General features: G+C 41.5%; 1 protein-coding gene across 1 annotated transcript; it reads right to left on the reverse strand.

Moving 5' to 3' along the window:
* Positions 1–1,031: 1,031 nt before the first annotated feature.
* LOC119497993 (vasoactive intestinal polypeptide receptor-like) lies at positions 1,032–21,631 on the reverse strand. Its single transcript, XM_037786463.1, has 13 exons — positions 21,441–21,631; positions 19,114–19,207; positions 16,960–17,073; positions 10,099–10,208; positions 9,888–9,985; positions 7,793–7,922; positions 5,993–6,146; positions 4,955–5,015; positions 4,104–4,170; positions 3,921–4,012; positions 3,608–3,737; positions 3,066–3,107; positions 1,032–2,926 (listed from the first exon to the last, which is right to left on the reverse strand). Exons 1-13 carry the CDS (start codon positions 21,498–21,500, stop codon positions 2,735–2,737), a joined length of 1,344 nt encoding a protein of 447 aa, XP_037642391.1. The 5' UTR covers positions 21,501–21,631; the 3' UTR covers positions 1,032–2,734.
* Positions 21,632–23,034: the final 1,403 nt, after the last annotated feature.

Here is a 23,034-nt window from a genome sequence, read left to right on the forward strand (position 1 = left end):
ATGCATGGTGTCATTGAACTTGATAAATCTTATAACATCAAACAAGACTAAGAATACACAGCCAAGCTAGCGTCTGGGTGTTTAATGCTAACATGTTCATAATGACAATGCTGATGTTTAGAGGTTATATTTACCATTCACCATGTTAGTTGAGCATGTTAGCACGCTCGCATTTGCTAATCAGTACTATACTCAAAGTATAGCTGAGGCTGATGAGGATGCCATTAGTTTTGCAGTTATAGAGTGCTGTCTGGAAGTCAATGGGTTTTTTGAATAGGTTTTTAGTTAGATGCCTGAAATAAGATCTGTTGTTTACGCAACCTGAAGAGATTTTAACATTTTGCTCTGAGACATAAAATACATCAATAAATACCCCACTCATACATTTTGAGGCCTTTATGTGTCTAACATGTGTTGCTAACAAGTGGCTAAATGAGACTACTAAACGTCATCACGCCGACTCGTCCGCTGTTACAGCCTCGTTTATACTCACGTTCATGCGACCGTGGTGTAGTTCTTATAGCCTAATGTTAGCTTTTTACTTTTGCCGATTGCATTCACACTTCAAAAAATCATAAAAACGGTGTTCATTTGTGAAGAATATCTTGCTGAACAAAACGTGTAAGTATCATAAACGTTTGTTTGCCACAGAGCTTTTTTTTCTGCAATAATCAAAAACCAATGGAACAATCCCATTGGGTTTTTGTCGAGGGAACCAAGGGCGATGTAGACTTCCTGGTTGGCCTACAAAAATGTATCATCCCTGGAGCTCTCTATTATGTCATAAATCAAAACAAATCTAAATGAAAAGTTAAAGGTGCAGTGTGTAGGATTTGGCGGCATTTAGCGGCGAGGTTGCAGATTGCAACTAACTGAAAATTCTCTCGTGCCCAACACGAAAACGTGAATATCCCTATCTAGAGCCAGTGTTCGGTTTGTCCGTTCTGGGCTACTGTAGAAACATGACGGCCGGCTCCATAAAGAGGACCCGCTCCGTATGTAGATATGATCATTCTAAGCAAATGAAAACACAACGATTCTTAGTTTAAGGTGATTATACACTAATGAAAATATAGTTATGAATATTATATTCAATTTCTGCCAATATATCCCCCAAAATGCAACACACTGGTCCTTTAAGGCATAACCATTACTATTACAATTCATTTAGAACATGAATGTCTGAACTAAATAAACAATATTTAAAATATATATCATATATATACTGTATATACATATAAATAATAAATAACTAAACAATCCATCCAATAGATGTTGAACCACAACCTCTCGGTGACGCTAGAGGAGAAAGTCATTAGGGTCCATCTACTTGTAATAATGAATGTCTGTAAAAAAAAATGTTGCCCAAATATCATCTGGTAGATGATGGAACCTTTGACCTGCTGGTGGCGCTAGATAAGAAGAAGATCATCATTAAGATTCATCCTCTGGGAACAATGAATGTACACAATTTTCATGGCAATCCATCATGTAGTTGTCCAGATATTTCCATCTGGACCCAAAGTGGTGGGCCGACCGGCCAGAAAACAGTATAGTACATTAACAATAACAATATTGATTGACTCTGTGAATATAGAATAAAATAGAAAGCTAACAATCGATGCAATGAAATGAATTATCCATGCAATCCAGTTAATGGAAGTTAATCAGTGTTGCCACATATTTATTCACAATGTTGTGTATCGTGTGGACTAATAATGGAATACATCTGGTCCATTAGTTGCAGAAACAGTCAAAATGAACGTCTGCTCAGCGACCGCGCACTCATACCAAAACTAAAAGCCTTTGTAATCTGAGATAAATTTCACAAGCGGGAGCTTTAGAGTCTCCTCTGGAATGTTATCCGGCAGTAATTCAGCCGAGTGTATGGCCCGTATAAAACTGTCACAGACGGGATAGGGACGTCGGTCGCGCTATAGATCCCTCCTCTGTGACTACTGCCGTTCATGACAGCCTGACACTGTCATTACAGTAATGCTGTTACCTTTGGTCCCCTCAGCAACATGGGCCATTAGGTTAAGTGCTTGGAGTCCTCTTGTGTAACACACCCTTTTAATAAACATCTTGCTTCTTATAGGACACAGCTCATCTTTGGCTCTGTCCAACTGTTGCTTAACATCAGATGTAAACCGCTGGCCAAGAGCTCCATTTCACTTTAATTTCACATTCACTATCTTTCTCCCTTCAGCATCCTGTAGTGTGTTCATTAGAAAAGACTTTATTAATGTTATTCTGAGAATTGATTTTCAACAACTTGTCAGTAACCCGTTGGGGTTGACTCGTCATGTGTGATCTCAGCAAAGCTCTACTTTGTCGTCCGAACTAATCTGTTTGCAGATGTATCAGCGTGAGACGAGTTTATATGTAAATAACAGATACCTGCCAGTCAACCTCCAGAACAGTGGACGCTTCTTCCTGATCAAAGCTGCATTACAACAGTCTTTTATGGAAACTAATTCTTCATGTGAAGGTAATTAATAACCCATTTTACTAAATGGGTGTTTTGTAAGACGCCTTTCCACCCTTGCAAGAAAAACACAAATTTTTTTTTTACAGGTAATGGATAAAGTTACAATGAACACATATTAGCTTCAGTACTAAAATGTCATATTAACCTTCAGTAACCAATATCAACTGCGTTGCAACAGTGCATGTGTGTACGATTCAGTACCCAACGATACAAACGGAGAGGGGTGTTAACCGTAAATGGGTTTCAGATGGCAGAGAGGTGTTCCTGACACTCAGACGCCCGGCGCGTTGTAGGGCTGCACTTGGTCAACATGGTGATCTGGGTGCTGAAGTTGTTGCCGTTGCTGCCGATAGAGGGCTGCTGGTACTTCGTGTCAGTGCCCAGGAACCTCTGCAGCATCCATCTGCGCCACTTACGCTTCATCTCCGCCTGTACCTGCAGGGGAGACGAGGGGGGGTGGACAAACAGGATGAAGAGAGGGTGTTAAGAGGGCAGGAGAGGGACTGAAAATTTGATGTGCTGGCATAAAAGGACAGTTAACATCTAAAAGAGCTGTTTTTTAAAATGTTCTTACCTCTCCGTTCAGAAAGCAGTACAAAACAGCAACAACAAAACCCTGAAGAAGAGAGAAGAGAGATAAAACGTTACCGCCCAATAAAGGATTTTGTGCTAGTACAGCTGGAAGAACACTCAAAATGCTTGCGTATGAATAATGACGGTAAGATTATGACCAACTTCAGGCCCAGACAGGAGGTTCATCATTTAGATCTCTGGGAAACGTTCCCAGGAGATATCATTCTGAGCTAAAATGGTTATAAATTGAGAATACTTTCCATCGCTAGGTTTCCATCGCTGCACTTGGCTCTCAGCGTTCACATTCAATTTGATACTCGGTAAATCAGCGACCTCATAATTCATGCGTACAAAATTAAACATGTCTGCTAAACAAATAATTCAGTTGCTTAATCAGACAAATTGTCTTCATGTTACCAAGCTGATGTAACTTTACAGCACAAATCTTTACCTAAAACACAAGAAGTAGTGCTGCTTCTGTCTGACATTTGGGAAGCTGACAGACTGCTAAGTAACACCTTGCATGCTGTTATGTGGCGTTACCTGAAATGACCCCAGAATAAGGTCGAACACCATCCTCACTTGTGGGTGGATGTGGTCGGGGATGAAGGCAAAAATGATGTAGTTTATGCCAAAAAGAGGTATTAACAACAAAGTGGATTTAGCCAGTCTCCTAAAAAAAAAGTAGGGACAGTGAAGAGAAGGCTTGTTAAAACGCACAAAAACCAGAGTCAAGAGAGCTATGATTACTCACCACCGACAACATAGCGTCAGAAAGATAATTTATTCAATGTCACCTGATAAGAAATGACTGTAACCCATGCAATGATAGAAACATTCTGCGCTGAAAACCTACGAGTATTGATTGGATTCCTTTCTTCCGATGTCGGGGCAATTCATCTTCTGTCGCAAAATCCGGATTATGCAGATGAAGAGGAAAAAGTTCAACTGCCGAGAGAGTTAAAAGGACTGATTAATGTGATTGCATTGTGAAGAGCTGCGTATGAAACGTTACTCATAAAGAGGTGCCGTGACTCACGAGTATGGTGACTAAAATAGGTGTTTTAATGATCCACCATGGGCGGTCGTCGATTATCTCCCAGCATCTGTCGGAAGCGACAAAAACAACAAATTCTCACAAAATAAAAGAATAAATTGAGATAGAACAAACCTTTGAGCTGTGCTATATGAGAGCAGAAAGCAGTAACTATGGCAAAGAGTATAGACGCAAAGAAACATAACTCTCAACCTCATTTTGGACTGAAAGCGCTTATTATATTTATAATATTGTATTGTTCAACACAGGCTGTTTCGATAGAAAATGACAATACAATAGAAATAATTTTGTTTTGCTTTTGTACGGCACATTTTAGGCGGACGTTTTACTAGCGTCCTGTAGTCGCTTTCAGTCCAAAATGGCAGAAGCGTAGCTTTGCTGCTGGGCGCTAATGTTGCAATTGAACTGATTTTCACTTCTTATCCATATATGTTCTTTGACTACGGACACATGAAGATGGGAAAAGCCTCACTAGCTAGCTTAAACATAACAAAGCCTGAGAGTTTTTCTTCTTTTTAGGAAATTCCACATTACTAACACATACTATGATAACTTTTATATGGTAAAGAACATTTTATTTTGAATAAATATGTAGTTACTGCATATTTTGGTTTTGTAAGGTAGCCATGAAACACTGAGCTCTTGTCTGAGGTAACGTTACGGCTAATTACTTTGCATGTTGCAGATTAATAGTTCACCACAGACCTCCACTGAGACCAGCTATTATTATTATTATTACATTCTGAGTGTGTAAATGTGTATTGTTTAAGTCTGTTGTACTGATAAGTAATGTTAATCAACGAGATTAAAGCAAAGACGAATGACTAACTCACCCGAGATGATTTAAATAAGCCTTTGTAATCACCCACGCTGAGATAAAGATGGTTGGCGCGCCTGCAAAAAAAGAAACATAAACAGAATTTGTTGCAAGTTATTTCAACATTAATATGATCTCTATGTCACAAACTATTAATTATGTCCAAACAAACACCACACTGACTCAACACCACCAAATATGACGGTGAGCCTTGAGCCCACTGTTAATCTTTTGGATGATTTTATAGCTAAAGTTATATTGCCTTTTGGGTAGCTATCATTTTAAACCTGACTCATATGTGCTCTCTGTGCCAATATTGGCTCATCCTGGGTATCTGCAGGAAAGTCACAGGCTTGTTTCCATTTTCCTGCTGGCAGACACAACATTTCAGGTCTATTTATAGAGTAACTTTATTGCTGTGATGGAAAAAAAAGAACATCAGAAATTTGGGGAATGGTTGTTGAGTATACATTTCAAAGGCAAGTAACATTGGAATTTTAGGACCGAAAAGGCCAAAGTCAAGTGTTTGAAAGATGAAAATGAAGGGCCAAAAATATTTTTAAGATGTATTTATGATAAGCACGGTCAAAATCTCTGTTGCCACATATATCCATTAAAAATATTAAAAAGTCCAAATTGTCTGATGTGTTGTTTCACATGTTATTCACATATTATGTCTGCCGTACATGCATGGATTAATTCAATGTTTTCCTATCAAGAGCACCAAAAGCATAGCAGGACGCTTAGACTGAATTATAACAGTGGAGTGGAGTGGCAGCTGCCTGCTGCTGCTAATCTAAAACTGGCAGCAGGACTCATTCATATGCACATGAAATAGGCACAGCATTTCCTGTGCATGTATAAAATCGTATTTATAAATTCATTTACATTTCATCATGTGTGGCTGTAAGACAAAAAGACATTCACGTTGCCTGCTCTTGACGGGCATTTGATTTCTGGCTGCCACTTTGGACAAACGGATGGATCTAATCTCCTCGCAAATGAGCCTAGGTGTGTATTCATCGACAGATGGCACGGAGACTGGCACACGTACCCCAACCAATCAGGATGTACCACCACAAGTACTTCCTCTCAGAGAAGAAGGAAACGGCTAACAGAGTGTGGAGATAGAGGCCCTCCACCAGCAGCCAGAAGTAACTCGCCATGACCCCGTACTGGAAGAAGACCACCACTGCCTTGCAGCCCACCTGCAGGAGAAACTAGCATGTTAGCGGCTTATTGCATTACCATTGAATGTCGAGCAATTTGATTACAATTCAAAATGATGAAGACAAATATAATTGCCAGTGGACGAGGCTATGCACGGAGAACGTTTTTAGTGAATTACTCTAAAATTAGTATTGATGATTCACTTATGAGAAAACAATTTTGTCAAACTTGGCAATCAAAAGCAGCAGCGAGGAGACAGTCATTATCGCAATTACTGTAATATGAGCATCATATAATTAGAGTAAATTCTACAGGGGTTATGGTTGTGCTGATTATAGTAATTATAATCGCTAGACTGATTAAATCTGCAGACAAAGTATTTGAGATTCATGTTCATTTTTATATCTCATAGTCAGCCGATTACACTGTTGTCTATTAAATAGGCATTATCAGTCACTATAAGCACCATATAGCAACCCTCGCTCCAGCCTCGGTCTGGGTCTCATTCACATAAACGGAGGAAGGGAAATAACTCTGGATTCAGCTATTAGTGCTTTTTACAACTTTTAGGACCTAATGATTTAAATAAGGACTATTCAAGTGTTCATGCTGGGAAGTTGATTCACCTCAAAAAAAAAAAAAATTCCGCTGAGTTACAGAAGTCTCTTTCCTAATGTAAGTCTATAGGAAAAAGTCTTTTTGGGTCCAATGGCATCACATGACGGACACGGAAGTTGTAGTGCCGCCGTTTGGCCACTATGAAAATTGGGATCAACGACCAGCGCTCTTTCTGGGGGCTTGGTTGAGACGAGGATGTTAAACCGAGGTGTCTAGGACTTATGGGAAATGGTGTTCATCGAACACTGAAAAATCAAATGCCAATATTATTTTGTTATTTTAAGAAAACCATCCATGTATACACAAGATGAATGGACTACAGAACATACAGTTTGGAGTCCCCCTTTAATATGTTGATTTCTACAAAAGAAGTCTTTTTTTTAACCCTGAGTACAGAAACAGTTGAGAGGGTTAGCAGCTGTGTTTGGACCAGGACAATCCAGGATATACCTAAACTCAGCCATTAACAATCAGCACTTAGAGATAATAAAGCAGGTGATTTACAGTCTGCTGCTCTAATCCTCTCTGGTAATAAAGCAGTGGGTTCAGCTGGAGCACGGCCTGAGAAAACACCTCTGACGTTGGTGACTTGATCAATCAAATAGTAATAAAAAAAAAAAAGCCTCATTATATGGAACAGTACCCAATCCGGTAGCTTATCTCACACCTTATCTTAACTCGGCTCTTGATATTGTTCAAATGTGATTTTTTGGCAAAGCTCTCTGTAGTTCAGGCTTAATGCTCAGCTCAGCAAACCGGAACTCTCACAACATCCTGCTGGACAGATGAATGAGGAAACATCGTCTCAGGAGTGGAAGGCAAACACTGCTACACCCACAAACACTTGAGCGCTCACACGTTAAGTAAACTCAGAGACAAAGCATTAAAGTCAGTCAAGTCTGAGTGAGTAATTAAATAGATGCATTTCGCCTCAGCCAAAAGGACAGCAGCGGCCGGCTGCTCGTACATCAGAGGGACGAGTTAACTTGTAAAATTCACTAATAAAATGTTGACGAGTGACACGGTGGCGTTCAAGGGCACAGAGAGGAGAGTGCAACCTACTCACAGGCGACTGGCAATTGTCTGTCTCCCAGACGTCATACAGAACCACGTCCTTGATGAAAACAGCAACAGCTTTCAGTATGAAAGACACAAACAGATGCATGTGGATGTAGTTTCTTGTGCAGTGCAGCTTCCTGCAAAATAGGACAAATCAGCAGTTAAATCAAGAAGGAAAAAGCGACACGCATAATTCTCTTTTAATGAATTCCCTCTGATTAAAGATCTCAAATGAACTGTTTACATGACCTATCCCGAAAATCATCTGATAAAGTGTGTGTTTACGGCACCAAAGCATGCAATCGGAATAAATATCAAGGAAATATCCAACAGAAACTCTGCAGACTTAATTTACGGGGGGCAAACATTCACAGAAAGAATGTGTATTTTAGCTGAGGAGAGTTGCGCTTACTGGACATGACTATCCCTTACTAAAAAGAAGTGTATTTAAGTGTGCTATGAGTATACTTATTTTAAACTTAAGATAAGTTTAAGAAAAGTATAGATAAGTTTACTTGGCTCATACTGACAAGTGTACAAAAAAGTCTAAGTATACTTGGCTCATACTGAAAAGTAAAAAAAAAAAGTCTAAGTATACTTGGCTTAGACTGACAAGTATACAGAAAAGTCTAAGTATACATGGCTCATACTGACAAGTATACAGAAAAGTCTAAGTATACTTGGCTTATACTGGCAAGTATACAGAAAAGTCTAAGTATACTTGGCTTATACTGACAAGTATACAAAAAAGTCTAAGTATACTTGGCTTATACTGACAAGTATACAGAAAAGTCTAAGTATACTTGGCTCATACTGAAAAGTATACAAAATAGTCTAAGTATACTTGGCTTAGACTGACAAGTATACAGAAAAGTCTAAGTATACTTGGCTCATACTGACAAGTATACAGAAATGTCTAAGTATACTTGGCTCATACTGACAAGTATACAGAAAAGTCTAAGTATACTTGGCTTATACTGACAAGTATACAGAAAAGCCTAAGTATACTTGGCTCATACTGACAAGTATAGAGAAGTCTAAGTATACTTGGCTTATAGTCCTACTTGTACTTAATCTTTTGATCGAGATAGACTTAAGAAAAGTATAATTAAGTATTCTTGCCTTATAGGCCTACAGAAGGGTACACTTGGCTTGTAGTTGTGCTTACTTTTTGATGGAGTAGCCTAATAAAGTGTTTGAGCTTGCCTTGTAATGTGCTCCTGCTGTTATTTAAATATAAAGCAACCTATAATTGTCATGAAAGGCCATCTGTATGTTTCCTACTTGGATGTAGGACGTAGTTTTCCAGTGAAACGTATATTTATCATGCAGAAACAAACGTGAAACACCCTTGACATTCAGCACAGAGGTAAACAAGAACAAATCAGGGGTTTGTTTTTGCAGAGAAAATGTTACTAATGTAAATTCTCTCTCCTGGGTGTTCTCAGACAAATGCCTTCCCGGTGAGCTTATGATCGGTGGGTGAATTGTGTAAACCCATCAGGCGATGACACGCAGCGTCAACCAGCTGCCTGAACACGGCCGTCTGCAGCTGAATATAAACAGCGAACGCTGTTCACATCCTGTCTGAGAGTCCAAAATATTTGGCATTTCATAACCCCAAGGTGTAAACACATCCCTTGTTGTTTAGCCCGTAAAACACAAACACTCCAAATGCAAAACACACCCAACTGAACAAACTGGGTTGTTTATTAGAAGCCACACACTTAAACTTATTCCAATAATCAGTGGTGTGTGTGTCATGCCAACATGCACACTTTTTTCTCTGCAACCCCAGGACTGAAGGTCCAAAAGGGGAACATGCTGTGAACAACAGTCTAAGTGGTTTGACTTTATGGCTGCTTGCATTTGAGCGCTTTGTTTGAGAAATGTCGCAACAGCAAGATAATGTCAAATTTGGATGTCTTTGTCCCACAAAATCTGGCAGAGACACATTACTGTGTGAAAAACACTATAAAACCTCTATAAAACGCAGGAAGCGTGGTGTGAAATGAGAGATCTGAAGGGTTTTTATCGCTCTAAATGATGGAAAAAAAGGTGTTTGATTGCCTTTACGCAGGGACATTAAGTTGCATCCTTACCGAAAGCGACACAGGATGGTGATGGCGATCGTCAGAGAAACGAGGGACACGCTGTGACCGATGGTGTAGCCCACTTTGATGGCGTCGAAGAATTCTCCCTGCAAAAATACATTTACGCTCACTGAAAACAGTTCATCAGGACTGAGTTTGACATTTAACACGAAGCACCAGAAAACAACATGGGAGTGGAAGAGTTTTGTGGTTGCCATACCGACGTGTTATCATCTATGGTGTTGTTGGGATTGTATCCGCAGTCCATTATGTATGAGTCAATGCTGATCGGGGTCCAGCCACCCTCAGTGCAGGTCTTTGACAGGTTACCTAATGAGCAGAGGGACAGAGGGAATATTCAACATTACTCTTGCACGAATACAACTCATTGCTCTAGCATGTTCAATGTGTTTCAAGTAGAATTCACTATTTATATAATCATAAGTATAGTATTGTGTGTGTGTTATGGGAGGGAAGGGGGTGTATGAGCCACAAGGCTAAACTTCTCCTACATTTACTCACACTTAATTATGTCACACCGGAGATGTATGTGTCTCGCTGGAATACACCCAAATACTAAAAGGAAATGGAAGGAATGACTGAAGGGGATCAGTCGTCCCACCGGCTCAGACTCGCCAGGACGGTTCCCATGTGTATTTGCCTCCATCTGTTTCTTAATTACTCTCAGGCTGCACACACACACACACACACACAGCAGGCGAACAGTCCAGCAGAGAGATATTTTTACTCTGGCCTGCCCGTGGGGGGCAGAAGTGAAAGGTCCAAGTCCATTAGAGTGACCATAAAGAGAGGAGAGGGCACTTTCATCTGAGAGGAGCTCTGTACAGTACAGTTGACTAGAGGCTCAGTAGAGAGCTGTCTGTGTCCGGCATCAGTGGCCGGCTGGCGAGCGAGCTACACCCGCGGGTGATTGTGGAGCTTTTCAACTCCAAAAAGGCATAACCACAGGTTCCCGTTAATTTATAATGGACATTTGTGTTATATTAAAAAAAACTATCCGTCAACAAGGAAATAAAAGCCTCTCGTCTACAGGCTGGTCTCTAGAGAGAGCTCCAGCCAGCTCATAGAGGTCTGTGAGCGTGACCGCCCGGCTGGTGAGCCAGCGACCCCGGCAGGCGCTGGCTAGCTAGCTGTCACGGCAGTTTCTGGAGCTTCTTAACTCTGAAAAAGTTGGAGCAAATGTTTAATTCGCCATCTAATATTGTAAAACTGTAAACATTCAAGATCTACACAGTTGATTTCTCACCTCAACAATGTTCAGAATTGAATTTAATGATGAAATAGCTACGAAAAATGTAAAAAACGAGCCGTTTTGGGCTGTTGTTGTTGTTGTGGTAACTGTAGCCTGTAGTGGTCCAGCACTTTGCATTGTGGGATACAGTAGGACGAGGTAGACTGGTCCGATGCATACTAGAGATTTTTTCCAAATCAGTATGACATCCGAGTACTTTTGGCATGCTGTAAATTTTGCATTTGTTCGCATACTTCATACTACATGCTACCTGCTACATAGTACATGCTACATTTTGGCCAAATCAGTACGTACTACTAGTTTACTATGCGGTTTCGAATACAGCCATGGTTTGTCAGAACTTTTCTGCTTGAAAAAGCCACCAGCCATGTCTTGAAACAAGGTGTTTGTAGGCGGGAAAACAGAAACAACATGCTGAAAGGGCTAAAAAGCTCCTGAGGGTAAAACATGCCTTTGTCTCACTTTACTTTCTGGTGGCCTGGTTAAGGTCAGAGACCTTTGTTGCATCTCATCCCATATTTCCTGTCTGTCTCATATATCTGTCTATAGAGGCTAAAATGTAAAAAAAAAAAAAATTATAATCCTAAGAAATTATTATGCATATCAAAATCCTTTGGAAAAGCATTTTAGTATTGGATCATATAACATCCTTTAGAAGTGCTACATGTGCAGGTCAAAAGTGCTACATGTGCAGGTCAAAAGTGCTACATGTGCAGGTCAAATGTGCTACATGTGCAGGTCAAATGTAGAGCTACAGAGTTTGACTTTTTTTGAAGATATCATTTTATAACAGGAAGAGAATGCATCGAAGTTGAGATAAGACACTTATCATCATTAGATAGAGATCCCTTCTTACAACGTCAGTGAGGCATATCTAATCCTCTAACCGGCTCTAAGAAGCACAGATTGACATCTCAGTCTGATATTGTGTAATATTTATTTGTAGCATTTCCTCATCTCCTTTCCGTGAAGAAAGGAAGCTGCGTGTGTTGGCGACAAATTAATCCTTGGCACTGAATGCTGCTGTAGAAATCTAAAAATGTAGGACATTCCTCACATTTCCCAATCGTATCGCTCCACAGCCACTATCAAATCAAGCCCGAGTTGGGAAATGACCAACAATCCAGAGTCTTAGAATATATTTGGCATTAAAATATGGTCAGCTCACAAATACCTGAGTGGCGTATTGCAGAGAAGACGGAGGCTTAGCTTCCTCAAACAACATGACAAGACACAAAGGCGATGATAAGCCCCTGCTGTTTCAGCCCATGCCACCACTGGATTTGGCTTGTTTGAGGGATTGCCAGAAGAATGCTTTCATCATCCCCCCAAAACATGACTGCGAGGATTTTCAGTGTCATGCACGACAACGAGAAGAGCTCAAACGAGCTAATCGCTCCATCATTGTTTTAATTTCAAGGCTTTTTTTTTGTTAATCTGGGCTTTTCTGTCAATGTTGTATAGTCCAACGCTTTATACTTCCTAATATCTTGGAGGAACATTCATATTATATAGGATTAGCTTCAGCTGAGCTAATGGCATGTAGGTGAAACCATTGACAGCCAGGCACTCTGTCACTCTGAGCTTGTTATTGAACGAGATGAATGACTGTGTGTTTGTGTTAGACCTACTAGGTAAAGAGTTCATGAGAGTGGCGAACTCTATCTCAACTAAATTTATGACTTGGCCCTGAATCTCTGTGGCGCGGTGTTTCGTAATGCTTGTTTTTTTGAGTGTGTGAGGCTAATAAAACGAATAGCTTGGGATGTGTCAATAACTTGAGTCTACAGTGAATACATTTGATAATAAGCTAAATTGACTTTTTTGCCACGCTCACAAAAACATTCATATTTCTCTAACCTCTCAGGGTTCAAAATAAAACGAATAAACTGCAAAACGCACAGCGGTCAAGTTGCACAAACAAGGTTGTTTTTCGTAGTTCCTGTAAAGGTTCTGACCCGACTGCAACAGTGATTTACAATGCACAAATCCCAGACCTTTCATCATCATCATCATCATCCCTTAATGAAGTCCTCCTTACGTGACCTGAGAGCGGAGCAGGTTTAACCAGCAGAGGCCTGCACTGATTTGTTGATTTACTGCATAATTGATAGCATGCACATCGGTGCAGCACAGGGCCACGTATAATCCCAACTCTCTCTTTTAAGTCCCCCTTCGCTGCTCATCCTGGTTCCTGCACGGCGGGGGGCGTGTTGATTCTGTGAACCTTTGACATGTCGGTGAAATATACCTCTTCTGGCTTCAACCCCACAAATCTGGTGATTCTTTATGTGTCCCCTCTCTTTTCCCTGGAGTGCTCTCATCTTTCGGGTCACTATATCTCCCATCTGGGTCACATCACAGCTTCCCAGAAAAACCCCTCTCCTCCGCACCGTGCCTGCACATCCTGATGATAAATCCTCGGTTTGAGTCCCTCTCATGTCCTGAAATATGATGGGGGAAATACTGGCTGGATTACAGGGGCAGAAACCCCCTCACCATGTGTGCAGACTCGGCACTCAGGTGTGTAAAAGCACTGCGATCACTTACGGCTGAAATCTGTAACTTTATACTTGTTCAAGGCACAGCACGGATGATGGAGCAACTATGGGTTGTGAAGTTGTTTCAGGTATCACACACACACACAACCAAAGACAGGTACAAATCTGACAGAACAACCCAATCTCACGGGAAGGCGTACAATATAAATGACACGACATTATAATGACATTCCACGCGTGATGACGCATTTAGCCTTTTCGCATGTCATTTGTAAGCCACACAACAAAACTATGGTTACGTCTGCAGTTAGGTTTAGGCAACAAGACCACTAAGTTGATTGATTGGTCTTTATGATCGGTCTTTAAATAAGTACATAAACTAAGTACAATACAGAAACAAGTAACATAAGTACGGAAAACACGTCACAAATGTCACTAAAATACACGTCACAAACGTCACTAACGTATCTTACAAAACACCACTCTCGAACACCGGTCTCCTGGTTGAAAGTCCTGTGTTTATTGGACCCATCCAAAGTGGTCTTTCTCGCTTTTTTATTCTACGCCAGTGGTTCCCAACTGATTTTCCATAACGCTCACTCCCCTACTTGTGTCGCAGAAAAGCTGAGTCGTGTTTCTGGCCACCTGGTGAATGTGAATCCAAAATTCATTCTCCTTTTAGCTCTGTTTTAGTCTCCATCAACCACACACACACTCCCAGAGTTCTGCCCGTCTACACACCTGCTCTGAATCATCCTCGTTACTTCTTCCCAACCAATCAGCTCCTTTCTTGTTCCCGGTGTTTTTCCCCAGCCAATCAGCTCCTTGCCCATTCCTCGGCCTAATCACCTCATTCCCCTCCCCTGAGCTCCTCCGCCCATCTCTCCACCTGCACTTCATCCTCTCGTCAGATCAGTTTGTATTTAAGTCCTCTGGTTTTCCCTTCAGTCTTTGTTGGATCCTTGATTTGTTATGAGAGTTTCAGTTTTGCCTTCCCCTGCATTAGAGATTGAATTAAAATTACTTCGCCAAGTTCCTGTAGTCTGTGATCTCCTGCATTTGGGTCCTCCTGCTCCACTCTCCCTGACATTATTATTATTATTATTATTATAGAGCTAAATAGACTACTGCAACTCCTTACTAGCAGGCCCTCCGTGTATGCACATTCAAACCTCTGCAGATGATCCAGATCATCTGCAGATCATCTGTTCATATCCCTCCACTGGCTCCCAGTTGCTGCTCACATCAAATTCAAAACCCTGTTGCTCGCTTACAAAACAGCAACAAAAACGGCTCCCGCCCACCTGAACTCCCTCGTCCAGGTCTACGCTTCCTCCCGCCCACTACGCTCGGCCAATGAAAGGCCCCTGGTTCTCCCATTGATAGGATATTCATGATGATGATGACATTGATGACGTTGTTGATATTGTTAATGAGGATGATGACAAAAAAATATATATATATATCTATATATCTATATAGATATATATAGATATATAAATATATATCTATATATATCTATATATATATCTGCTTCTATACACTCAGTGCATTGCTTCTGTGCACTGCCTGTCGGCACCTGTGTCCGATCGGACTTGAAGCTGTTGTTGGCAGTTACTCACATTGTTCTCTCCTATCTAGATCCTTGCTTGTGTTGTATGAATTCTCAGATGTACGTCGCTTTGGTCAAAAGCGTCTACTAAATTAAATTGTAGAATTGTAATAGAGTGCTACAATAATGAGTCCTAAAACCTGGAATGGGTTTTTAGTTAGATGCTAACTTCCAGGTTGGCCTACAAAAATACGTCATCCCTGGAAGCAATTCTCTGTGGGTTGGTCACTATAACTGACACACGGTACACACATAGCCATCTGATCCATTGTTACTATAAAAAAGTACAACTTATCAAAGAACTGTACAAGTGTTTTTACAAGCTAACTTCAAGCTGCTTCAACTCCAATAAAGGAACATTTCTCAAGGCACCATGTTGAAATTGAGGCCTCTCCGCCGGCTGAATACAATCAACTCTTTCCGTGTAATTACACTGAGGGGACTTGGTGTGGTAATTAATGACAAATGGAGATATACAGGAAACTCATCTCAGGAACAACACGCTGCAATTTAAATCCTCAAGAGAGTGACTTCCCTTATGAGTACTACTACTATTACTTCCCTGTGAGGCTTCTCATAGATTAAAGGAGCACAAATAAACAGAAAGTGTCTTTGATGCGTGGATGGTGTCCCGGATGAGAAGTTGTTTGTCTTTTTGTGACTCAGCTGTGTCATGGGTTTTCAGTTTAACTGTGTTCTTTGTGATACATGAGATGTGGTGTCAGGAAAGATAGAAACAACAGGTGATCATGATATCATGAGTATAAGCCACCAGGATGCTGCTCAGTGTACTTTGTAAGTCCTATTTCCGGTCTATAGCGTGAAGCGTGATGATACCGACAAAGACTCAACAGCATGGCACGTTTGGAGCATCGCTGTCAGTCCTTTAAATATCCTACACATTACTTATTACTCCATGAATAGGCATCCTTTACATTATGTGACAATTAAGGTGAGGTAGTCATAATTTCCCAAAGATTACAAATATGTTTTAGGACTTGACGTAATCAGGGAGCTATCACTATATATTACATATGGGTTGTCCCAGTTTTGAGATATTATTTAACCATTAAATGCTAAAATAGCATACAATGGTTAAAATAGGGCCCTTAAGCTTGAGAAGCGGCTGCTCTTCATCGGAGGGGGAAAACAAAAACTAATAGAAGACACAAATCTCACCATTGTGTGTCTTACCTTAACGTGGTAGCTGATGTAATGATTCAGGGAGTTTTTAAAGAAATTTCAAATAAGTTATTTGCTAATTATTATCTATTTACCAGCAGACATGGAAATAAAGCATATCAAATAACTTTGTATTCTTGTGTTTTAAATTAATTACCAGCTATTGGGAAATAGCGGAATATAATTGTATATGATAAAGTCATTTTCGATCAATTTTGAGGTAAACTTTGGGGTAATTTGGCAGTAATTCCAAAGAAATTTCAAACAGGTTACTTACTAATTATCACCTAATTACCATAAAATTTGAAGACCTGTAAAATGAATGTTATCCTTTACTATAGTATTTTCACTTTGTGTTACTGATGAGAATACTGTTCATTTCTGAACAGTATGAAACAAATAATAAATCACAAAAACGTCATGATATTTTTAAATTGCAATGCTCAAAAATAGATATTCAAATATTCTCCTTTTTTAATTAGGAGGCAGACAGCCTATTTTATAAATTCTTACGTGTGGGAACGTTCCTTGAGAAGTAGAAGAGATATTTGGGGCAAGGGATGGTGACCACCTCTCCAACATCGGCACTGGGCCAGCAGGTGATCTTGTCCCACGTCCCACTGCAACCTGCCCAAGACACATAGAACGAGAGAGAGAGAGGCCAAAAACATGTGTGTTAGTAATTGCCAAACATGGAAACAGCACATGCACCAAGAAAACAACAGTGTATGTCTACAGCTGTTGTGCGATGACTCAATTCCAGAGACAAACAGCAACCTGCTTCAGGTGAAGGTGGAGCGCTGGAGTTCCCATGGCAGCCAAAACGACCTGAGTTAACACGCCGCCGCCATGACTAATAAAACAGCTCCCCGCCCCGACCACTGTGACTGTCCACAGTGGGCCCTTCTACATCCACACCTGCTCTCCATTTCATCACTATTAAAAAATCCGGTTTACCAAGCGATATTTGCATCATCACTCTGAGGATTTGGCAGCATTTACATTTGATGGAATCTATTGGGAGTGAAATTTTATCTAAATTAAAAAAAAGATAATGAGTGTTTAATGACTTTTTCAATGTGTGAAAGTAAACAGAGTTTTCACAGTTAGAATCGATGAGGTGTCGGTTACACACAGAGGTAATAGAGGCTCAATGAAGCACCATTATCTCTCTGTAGAACCTAATTATGTGCTGCGTGCTGTGAGGACGCAACGCCCCACTTAGCAACATGTAATTCCAGCTTCATCAACAATAAATTGAAACACCAAATCAGCTAAGTGAGTTTCATTATTGCACACTCGCTGCTGTATTTTTCTTAATGGCGTTTAATGAAAAAATTTGATCAATTAGAAAGTTTACTTTAAAGAGGACCTATTATTCTTTTGTGCTTTTTCCCATAGGCTGTATATAAGAAGTGGATGTAGTCACCGTGACGTCAGTCATTGGTTTGTGGACTTCCCTTTTGAAGCCTCAAGTTCAACACTTTGGCCGTCACCATCTTGTTTTTTTGCAACCAGAAGTGACACGAGAGGGTGGAGCTAAGTACAACATGAATAAGACATTTTTAGGGGACCATGAACTGAAAACACACTGTGAAAGGGTTAAAGTTCTAAGACTGGACAACGCTGTGGTAGCAACCTGTAACTGACTAGGTAGCCACGCACTAAAGCATCCCCTGCTTTATGGTCTATTTGACTCTAAATGGGACCATAATTTACTAAATGAACATCATGCTGTATTGAAGAAGACTTGAAACTAACGACTGAGACCATAAACTCATGTTTACAATGTTTACTGAGGTAATAAATCAAGAGAGAAGTAGGCTCATTTTCTCATAGACTTCTATACAATCAGACTTCTTTCTGCAACCAGAGGAGTCGCCCCCTGCTGGCTATTAGAAAGAATGCAAGTTTAAGGCTCTTTCGCATTAGCTTCACTTTTCTGACCCGGAGGTTGCCCGCTGCTTTTCCCTTTCCTTTAATGTGTTATATAGTTTTTTGTGAATGTAAAAGGTCTGCAAAGTTTCAAAGCCCAAAGTCCACGCCACAGATACACTGCTCCTGAACTGCCTGAAATGCTTTTTCTTCCGTAACATGGTGATGTCACCAAGTAACACATTTGCATAATACCTGCCTAACGGCTATTTCGGCACGCCCTCAAACAATGATAGTTAGAGTGGAGCTGGAGCGGAGTCCGAAGAGTTTGGTTCAGTTGACCAATCACAACAGAGTGGGCCAGGTGACCAATCAGAGCCAACTGGGCTTTTTGGGAGGGCGGGGCAGGAGCTCAAACAGAGCGTTTCAGACAGAGGGTGAAATGAGGTGCTGCAGCACAGCCGGTATGAGAAAAATAAAGCGTTTTTTGAACATTAAAAGCATGTAAACATGTTCTAGTAGAAACCCAAAATACAAGTATGCACCTGAAAATAATCATAATAGGTCCTCTTTAAAATTGAACTGAGGCACATGTGACAGCAGGCTGGTATTAGGTGGAAAACAGTGTTCACCCATGCAAGGTGTAATGTAAAGCCAGAGGGGAGGTTTGAACAGCTTTTGTTGTCTTTAGAGCTCGTTCAATCAGAACCTACTTGTGGAGTAAGCAAATTAGGATAAAACAGAATAGGTGTAGCCAGGACAATAAAGGCATGTCGAACACACAAAACATACCTGTGGTTTTGTTCTCAATCTGAGCCTCGCACAGGCCCCTCTCCTTGTCTATCTCCTTCACCATGTCACACATCTGACTCTGCGCTGAAAACACCTGCAAAGAGAACATTTCACACATGTTTTCTGTATATCTCTTAGGCCACATCGTGCATGATCCCGCATCAGTTGTGCTGCATGCATGTGCCCTCTCAACAGTGGCGACACGTGTCAAGGCAAACACATCTATTGTCTCCAGCGGGGGTCTTCCTGAGATGAGCTGAACCGGGCTGCCATTATTCTCTCCACGCGACATACATGGCAGACACAAAATCAATCTTTTGACTGTGATTCAATCACCATATTCCTCAGATTTGCATGTGCGTGCTTTGGAAGACGTGGAGTTAATCTTCAGCTTTGAATCCATGAGGGTTCACCACCACCAGAGAATATATGCAGCAGCATGCAGACCCTCTGCAGGACCACAAGATTTATTGCTGCCTCTTAGGTGGATGAGTCTCCTCTCCATGGAAATTAATCAGACTGGTACTATGTGGCTATTGTTAGCCATATGACTCCATCGTCTTCCCCCCGCACAAGGTGACTCCCCCATTAAAGTTATGATTTATCTCGCTCCTTAGGCTACGCAGCACGTCCAACGATGGACCTCTGGACTATATGATTTGAGAATATGTTGTCAGTGATGGATCAGGGCCGCCTAAAGCCGTGGACGTTGGTAGTATCAGGAGAAAACATCCTTTACTCCATCATCATGATCATCATCTTTACCTTCCCTACCAGCAATGACAACCCATCGTGTCCTTTACTTAATTTTTCAACACTGCCAGTGTGTACAAATAGAGATGTAAAAGCCAGAACGCTATTCTCAGGGCTTTGACCTCTGACTGCGTTGCAGCATGAATCATACATTCTTCTCTGCAGGAGACGGTTGTAGATAAGGACGCTGGAGACCAGAGAGTACAGAGGCAGACAATAAAGGAGGCGATTGCCATGGTGTCCTGTTGGGAGACCTACACGCACCTTTTGATAATTCACCTTAACCGTAGTCGTGAAAAGAGATCAGCTAGGACATAAAAACACATGAATGTCACTGAAAAGCAATTACGGTGTGGCCCAGTGTTTTGCTTTAGTACCAAATGTCTTTTGCAGGTTTTTGCCCCCGAGGGTATTGACACACAAAGCAGAGGCTGAACCTGAAGTGAGGAGGAGACTGGTGCTGTGATGATGGGAGAGGAAGTCATTCTTGATTTTAAAAACTTAAACCTGCAGTAGGTAGAAAGTGTTTGACATCATTCGGAAAAAAATCCATAATAACCTTTCAGCATATTGTAATTCAAGTGTCCTGAGAGAAAACTAGACTTCTGCACCTCCTCATGGCTCTGTTTTCAGGCTTAAACATCTAGCCCGTGACCGGACACTTTGGCCAGTCACAGGTCATTTCAGAGAGAGAGAGTGTCAATCATTCACAAACTCTGATCTAACAGTCAAACTAGGCAGCGCTGATCAAATATGAATCAATATTCTGTTACTGTAATGCCTAATTCTCTCCTCAATGTTTTCAGACACATCTTGTAGCGTACTGTTTAGCTGTAAAATTAGAAAGTGTGCTCCGGCTGGTGGGCGGTGCTTGGTATTTCCTCAACTGATCTCAACATGGCTGCCTGGTCACAAACTTTCTCATTTTACAGCTCAAACAGTAGAAGATGTTAGTTTGACCATTTGATCAGAGTTTGTGAGTTATTGACAGCTGCTCAGAGACCTAAAGGCTCCATCTCGGCTCTGATTGGTCGTTTTCCTCCGCTCTGTGAAATCTTGCAGATGCCATTAGGAGCACTAGAGGATACAGAGGTACATTACTTTTTTTTTAGATTACCTGCCTCATGCACTACTGTCAGGATATAGAGACCGTTTCATAAACATTTTTAAATCATATTTGCTCCAATTCTTCGCACTGCAGCTTTAAAAACAATGAGCTCAAGTTGAAAAAGTATTGCAAAACATCTTTAAATAACAAAAGCAATGCTGATGAAAACCTTACTAAACTAAAGCCAAATATTTCCTGGGTACATCCCTTATCATTTCTAACTAAATCCTTCTCTCCACAGCTTCCCTCTGTCAATGAATCAAGCTTCTCATTTTGGGCACATTGGTGCGTCCTGCTGCATCCAAAACCGGTACCAGGGTGCACCAGTGTGCGCATCAACTTATACTTGAAGGCAACGCTCTACTAGATCGATCTACGTGCTCAACCATACATTCAAACATCAGGCAAAGAACTGACGCATTGAAAACTACTTGAGAAGAGTGGAAAGTGTTGTAAATCTACTCACAGGGTCCAGCAACATGCAGGAGAGAAGGATGAACACGCTCTGTGAAACTGCCACCGACATATCCTTTAGAGAAGTTGATGCGTTAAAAATATAATAGATAATAGAGAGTGAAAAAAAAAAAAGTAAAAGAATTGAGAAAGTCGTGATAATCCTCCGCAGGTTGGTTGTGAGTCTCCTCCTCTCTGCGCTCTGCGCGTTATTGCGCTCTGAGTGGAGTGAATCGCTCCTCCTCTCCTCCTCCTCCTCTCCTCCTCTCCCTCTCCTCCCTCCTCCTCCTCCTCCACCTTCTCCTCTCCTCCTCCTCCTCACCTCCTCCTCTCCTCCTCCTCCTCCTCCTCCTCCTCACCTCCTCCTCCTCCTCCTCCCTCTCCTCCTCCTCCTCCTCCTCCTCACATCCTCCTCCTCCTCCTCCTCCCTCTCCTCCTCCTCTCCTCCTCCTCCTCTCCTCTCCTCCTCCTCCTCTCCTCCTCCTCCTCCTCACCTCCTGCTCTCCTCCTCCTCCTCCCTCTCCTCCTCCTCCTCCTCCTCCTCACATCCTGCTCTCCTCCTCCTCCTCCCTCTCCTCCTCCTCCTCCTCCTCCTCACATCCTCCTCTCTTCCTCCTCCTCCTCCTCCCTCTCCTCCTCCTCTCCTCCTCCTCCTCCTCCTCCTCCTCTCCTTCTCCTCTCCTCTCCTCTCCTCCTCCTCCTCTTCTTCCTCCTCTCCTCCTCCTCCTCCTCTCTCTCTCCTCCTCTCCTCCTCCTCCTCCTCTTCTCCCTCCTCTTCATCCTCCTCCTTCCTCTTCCTCCTCCTCCTTCTCTTCCTCCTCCTCCCTCCTCCTCTTCCTCCTCCTCCCTTCTCCTCCTCCCTCTCCTCCTCTCCTCCTCCTCCTCTTCCTCTTCCTCTCCTCCTCCTCTCCTCCTCCTCCTCCTCCTCACATCCTCCTCCTCTCCCTCTCCTCCTCTCCTCCTCTCCTCTTCTTCCTCCTCCTCCTCCTCCTCCTCCTCCTCCTCCTTTCCTGACACCCTCCTCCTCCTCCTCCTCCTCCCTCTCAGGTTTTACCTTGAACAACCAACAAGTAACCAATGACAGATCACCTGTGAATGTCAGCAGATGATTGTGTAAACACACATAACTTCAAAGAAAGAACTACTGTAGCCCATGGCTATCCATAAATATTGTGTTTTTATATTTTTATATTTTAAAGATGTCCTTGTTTTTAAGATCATTTTATCTGTGTAAAGTGTCTCTGAGTATCCAGAAAAGCGCTATATAAATAAAATGTATTATCATTATTATTATAAATAAAGACACGACCCTTTGTTTCATTTTCTATAGCCTGTTTGTTATAAGCAAACATATAATGCAAAAAAAAAAAAAGAAAAAAGTCTATTGTAATAGGCTACCATATTTATTCTACATGGCTGCAATGTTGTGTTATATCACAACTTTGCATTTGCTATTTGCATATTTCTCTTCCCTGAGTTTCTACTTTAGGAACAAAGGCAGTGGTGGAAAGTAACCGAGTAGGGGAGACAGGGGACGGTTGCAACTCTTTTTTGCATTTCTCTCAGTTACTCAGAGACTATCTGGACTCGACCAACTAAATATTTAT

The sequence above is a fragment of the Sebastes umbrosus genome, chromosome 12 (assembly GCF_015220745.1).
Source record: "Sebastes umbrosus isolate fSebUmb1 chromosome 12, fSebUmb1.pri, whole genome shotgun sequence".
NCBI classification, from domain to species: Eukaryota; Metazoa; Chordata; class Actinopteri; order Perciformes; family Sebastidae; genus Sebastes; species Sebastes umbrosus.